General features: G+C 37.2%; 1 protein-coding gene across 1 annotated transcript; it reads left to right on the top strand.

Moving 5' to 3' along the window:
* Positions 1 to 2675: 2675 nt before the first annotated feature.
* On the top strand, positions 2676 to 3852 carry LOC129676431 (general transcription factor IIE subunit 2-like). The gene is given in 1 exon segment (XM_055606766.1): positions 2676 to 3852. A coding segment is annotated over 1 exon segment (1023 nt). The 5' UTR covers positions 2676 to 2722; the 3' UTR covers positions 3746 to 3852.
* The last annotated feature ends 2436 nt before the right edge of the window (positions 3853 to 6288 follow it).

The following is a 6288-nucleotide window of genomic DNA, read 5'->3' on the forward strand; positions in this document are numbered from 1 at the left end:
GCCAGATTGATTTCCAAAGTGATTTTACAAGTTTATATTTCCACCAGGAGTGGAGGAGGGTTCCTCTTTCTCAGCATCCTCTTCTGTATGTACTGTCACTTAAGCTTTAGATCTTAGCTATTCTGATGGGTGTAACGTGAAATCTCAGGGTTGTTTTGATTTGCATTTCCCTGATGACTAAGGACATTGAGCATTTCTTTAAATGTTTCTCTGCCATCTGATATTCTTCTATTGAGAATTCTCTGTTTAGCTCTGTCCCCCCCTTTTTTAAATTGGATTACTTGATTTTTTGCTGTTTAATTTGAGTTCTCTATATATTCTGGATATTAGCCCTCTGTCAGATATAGGGTTAGTGAACATCCTTTCTCAATCTGTAGACAGGGTTCTTTGCTTTACAGAAGCTTTTCAGTTTCATGAGGTCCCATTTATTGATTGCACAGTTGCTCTTAGAGCCTGTGCTTTTGGTGTTTTGTTACACCAGCGAAGACACAAGACCTGAGAAAGAGTTTTTCCTGGCACAGGCAAGAAGAGCATAAGAGTTCTTTCCAAAGCAATGGTTTTCTTCAACAAAGCAAGCACCATAATTTAACTTAGGGCATATAGATAAGTTCAAATGTGGGTTCCCCTACAAAGAGCCATTCTAAATTAATCCCTATACTGAATGTGATGATAATGTAAAATCAGAGATAAAAAGGCACTCTTGGCTCAAAGTCATGCGGAAATATGTGTAAAATGGACAGAAATGCTCCTGAATTGTTTAATTGTGACCACAAGTTCTTAACTGAAAATGAAGTAAATGAGGTCATGAAATTAGATTGCACAGAAGGCAATACCATCTGGTAATCATGATGTCTAATCTATGAGGGGGATGTTTCTCACACAAAGGACAGAGAGCACAAATTTAGAAAACTTCTAACATCCCTGTTTACAGTATCCCTCAGGAAAAAAGTCTATAACTTGAAATATAGTCTGCATTTTGAAATCATTTTGATACATGATATTTCTACATAGCTATGGCTGTTTTAGAACTGTCCATGGAGCTGGGCATGGTGGCACATACCTTTAATCCCAGCACTCAAGGAGGAGGAGGCACAGATTTATGTGATTTTGAGGACGACTGGGTGTACAATGTGAGTCCAGAACAGCCAATGCTACACAAAAAATTGTGTCTCAAAACCAAACAGAGAACATACTCTGTGGAACAATCTGGCCTCAGTCTCAGAGAGATCAGCCTGCTACTGAATCCTAGGTTTAGGATGACAGGGATGCACTTCTGAGCCAAGCAATGATTTTTAAGTGGTCTATCCTTGAATCAATGAATTAAAGTATAAAATAAGATATACAAAGGAACCATTTTCCTTTTAATGAACAGCAATAAGTCTTCACATTCTATAAATAGTTTGTCTTCTCTAAGTGGCTACATTGCTTTGTTAATTTCATCATTTATAACTGGATATTAGACATATAATATAGGATAATCATACTAAAAATCTGTACAGCTAAAGAAGCTAATCAAGAAGGAGGATCCTGGGTAAGATGCTCAATCTTCATTCAGATAGGCAAACGGATGGACATCAGAAGAGGGAGAAAATAAGGAACTGGACAGGAGCCTACCACAGAGGGCCTCTGAAAGACTATCCAGCAGGGTATCAAAACAGATGCTGAGACTCATAACCAACCTTTGGGCAGAGTGCAGGTAATCTTATGAAAGAAGGGGGAGATAGAAAGACCTGAGGGGACAGGAGCTCCACAAGGAGAGCAATAAAACCAAAAAATCTGGGCACAGTAATTTTTGGAGACTCATACTCCAAACAAGAACCACGAATGGAGATAATGTAGTACCCCTGACAGAATTAGCCTATTGCAGCTCAGTGTCCAAGAGGGTACCCTAGTAATGGGAACAAGGACTGTCTCTGACATGAACTCAGTGCCTGGTTCTTTGATCACCTATGTCTGTGAGGGGAACCAGTCCACAGAGAAAGACAATGAAGACAGTTTGGATGAGAACTGATAGACTAGGTTCAGATGGAAGGAGAGAAGTACATCCCTTATCAGTGGACTGGGGAAGGAGCATAGGAGAAGAGGGAGAGAGGGTAGGATTGGGAGGGGATGAGGAAGGGTCTATAGCAGGGATACAAAGTGAATAAACTGCAATCAATAAAAATAAAAAAAAATTAAAAATTTTGGAGTGTGTTTGTGTGTACATACATTATGTTGTATACGTGCTAGTGAGAGTACAACTTATTGCTATTTATTATCTACATCCCATATGTAAGTTATTGACATGGAACACAAAGAGTCTTTTGACCAGTGACCACACTGGCCCTTATTTAGGCTGAAAAATTATTTACGTATCTGCTGGTGTGTGAGTTTGCATATACAGCAGCCCAACTATAGAAACATTAGAAAAATCTGTGGCAGTGATATGGACTACTCAGGGATTGAGCTCAAATCATCAGGCTTAGCAATAACTCAATTTACCCACTGAGAAAATTCTCTGACATTCACTTGTAGTTCTGAGAAAGTCTTAACAGTCTTTACTCCTAAGTAAGAACCATCACATTCCAAAACAAGACAGGAGTGTATAATTTTCATTTACAAGTAGCATTTATTATTTAAATAATTTCATTTTCTTCCATCCTCAGATGACAATATATTCATAATCAGAATAGAAGACAATAGTGTATTGATGTAACTTTACAAGTAAGTTTTATGAGTCTCAATGAGCTCAGTGGGGAGTGTTTGTGGTATGCAAAAGAGACAACATAGGCCGCCTCAGGCTCCTCGACCAGTGGTTGGACCCCCCTTCGGCAGCATTATGGATCCAAGCCTATTGAGAGACCAAGAGCTGTTCAAAAAACGAGCTCTTTCCACCCCTGTGGTAGAAAAATGTACTGTGCCTTCTGAGTCATCCTCCTCATCTAAGAAGAAGAATGTAAAAGTTGAACACGGAGGATCATGAGGCTTTAAACAAAATGCAGGTTGTAGCCCATCAGGAGGGAAGCTGCTGAGGCAGAAACTGAAACAGAGACCACTGGATCATAGCAATGGATCATTTAACTTGAAAGCTCTAACTGGCAGTTCTGGATATAAGTTTGGCGTTGTTGCTAAGATTGTGAATTACATGAAAACACATCAGCGAGGAGATACACATCCTTTAACTTTAGAAGAAATTTTGGATGAAACACAGCACTTAGATATTGGACTCAAGCAGAAACAATGGCTAATGACTGAGGCTTTAGTAAACAATCCCAAAATTGAAGTAGTAGATGGGAAATATGCCTTCAAGCCAAAGTACAACTTGAAAGATAAGAAGGCCTTACTCAGGCTTTTAGATAACCATGACCAGCGAGGATTAGGAGGAATTCTGCTAGAAGGCATAGAAGAGGGGTTGCCTAATTCCCAGAAAGCTGTCAAGGTTTTAGGGGACCAGATACTATTTGTAAATTGTCCTGATAAAAAGAAAATACTATTCTTCAATGATAAAAGCTGTCAGTTTTCTGTGGATGAAGAATTCCAGAAACTGTGGAGGAGTGTCACTGTGGATTCAATGGATGAAGAGAAACTTGAAGAGTATCTGAAGCGACAGGGTATTTCTTCTATGCAGGAATCTGGACCAAAGAAAGTGTCCTCTTTTCAGAGAAGGAAAAAGCCTGCTTCACAGAAAAAGTGGCGGTTTAAGACTCACAATGAACACTTGGCTGGAGTGCTGAAGGATTACTCGGACATTACCCCTGGGAAATAGGGAACATTTTTATCATTAAATAAACTTGCAGACACACGGTCAAGATCTTCCTTGATGCTTGGAATCTGAAGACTTACTGCCTTCCCATCTGCTCCTCGGACGGAGGGGAGGAGTTCAGTTTACAGAACAGGAGTGATTACCAAACTCATTGTTTTCATCCAACAGGCTAGTGGGGATGGGTGTCCCTGTTTAAGTTTCTGGGTTTATTTTATTTTTCTAGAAAGACACTTAGCATGGCACTCAGGAGTCTTTGCTATTTATCTTGATTTCTAAATGGTTCTTGATTCCATGTTTTCTCTATTGCTTTAGAACAAGTTGGCGAATAGTGCTGAATACAGTGTTTGTTTATTCCAAGAGAAAATATTTATAATAAAATTGTTTGTAGGAGGATCTTTAAGAAGTTAGGAAATTCAGTTTGTCTCTTTTAATTCTTGAAAATGGAAGGGAGGTGCTGCAGTTCCAGACTTGCCAGGGTGGGTGTTTGGGATGTGACAAAGATTGGAGTCACTTCTGGTGGCACTTATGTAGACTTATTTTTGGACACAGGGGTATGCCTCTGGTTAATAAGCTAAGCAATAAAATTATACTAAATGTAAAAAAAGAGACAACATAAACTTGAAGATCATATAACAACAACCAAAATAGAAATCATAAAGTATCACACTCTTCATATATCTGTAATAGCCTAAGAATGAATATTTCATTACTCACACAACATGGTATTTTGAAAGAAATCTCATTGCTGTTACATTAACTATCACCTCTAGATAAATCTCTTAGAAGGCAATACTTCAAGATGATGTGCCATATGGTAAATATGGGAACATGTAGAAGTATGAAACTTCAAACTATATATATATACATATATATATATATATATATATATATATATATATATATATACACACATACATACATACACACAAACTATTAAGCATTAATTAATTATTGAGATGCAAGCAAGGCTTAAAAACAAACATCTTAAATGAATTTGTGAAAACATAAAAAAGTACAAGTTCTCAGAGACCCTCCCTTGAAAACTATGATCTCACACTGCTTGATATAAATAAGCAATGGAGCAGATAGATGATGGGGATCCAATTCTATACATTGCAGCAGAAAAATACCTATAACCAAGTGGAAATGCATTAGAACACGAACAGCCACCACAGAAGGAATGTCAGAACAACCTAATACACTTCTGTGTATGGATTTGCTACACACACAGCAAATTCAATACCTACGCCAATGTTTCAATATTCAGACCATAACCACAAGTGGTGATCTCCATTACAATTAAGTGAACATGGTAAATAATTACTTCTTCCAGGGCTAAGATAAAAACAGATTCAAAATAGTTTCTTTCTTGGAAATGAATACATTTATTATTTCCCAAGTAATAAACTCTTTTGCATAAATAAGATTGCTCTCTTAAAAGAATTCTTTTCTACTTCCTGACATCAAGATGATATATTAAGTTTTAAGATATTGACAGTTCTAGATACATGGCTTTGCAGTTAAGACAAGTTCATTCCCAGGACCTAGGTCAGGTTTTTGACAACTTTCCATAATCCCTGGTATGAGAAAATCAGTGGGTATAGTCTACTTGGAAACTAGAATGGACAGGCACATAAACACAAAGACAAACTGTTATCACATAAGGGAAATTAAAGCAAATTCTTAAATATATGTTTACTCATGAATGTTTTACTTGTATAAGCATTCATTACTGAATTCAGGTGTTGAGGCAACTACAGTCTTATTTAAAAATGTTGTCTTCATCATGAATTCCTTCATGTAACAGAAATGAAACATGTAGGTATGAAATCAGAGAAATGAATCCTTTTCAGTTTTGTATCCCTACTGGAGAAAGTATGTTACTTGGGGTGGGCTTGATAGTTTTCAGCTGCATACCATCTATAGTTACTACTCTCTGCTTCATGTTGCAGGTGGAGGTTGTGAGCTCCAAGCTTCCTACTTTCACAGACACATAAGACACTTGTCTTGCCCAATTTATAGTGATCCCATATCCTCTCCAATCATAAAGCAAAGTAAACACATTTGGAAGTTGCCTTAGACATTGTGTTTAGTCACAGAAAATGCACTAATATGCAGACATAAATTTTACAACTAGATGATCTATTTCATGTAATTGAAGTGGATTGTGTAATAAAAATATATTATCTTATTGTTTCAATTCATATGCCTTTGGTCCATGAGATTTCAATTGGAAACAAATTAAGGATGGATGTCACAAACACATGCATACATTGTTGACACTTGTTAGAATTTTCCTCCAAACTAATCTAGTGTAATTGAATGCAAGTGGGTGGGTCAAAGACCTTAACAAATCTTTTATTCTAACAGATGTTCTACAGAATGTGTTCTTTTAGGTTCTCAAAGACTACTGTGATAGGCAAAGGTTTAAAGATGTATCCCACACAGTAAACCTTTTGCTCTTATATAATGGTAGCATGAAGCAGAAAACTTTACCATACTGACTACATTCATGGGGTTTCTCTGCAACATGACTTTTTTCTCAT

This window comes from Psammomys obesus, unplaced genomic scaffold (assembly GCF_907164565.1).
Source record: "Psammomys obesus unplaced genomic scaffold, mPsaObe1.curated_primary_1811, whole genome shotgun sequence".
Classification (NCBI taxonomy): domain Eukaryota; kingdom Metazoa; phylum Chordata; class Mammalia; order Rodentia; family Muridae; genus Psammomys; species Psammomys obesus.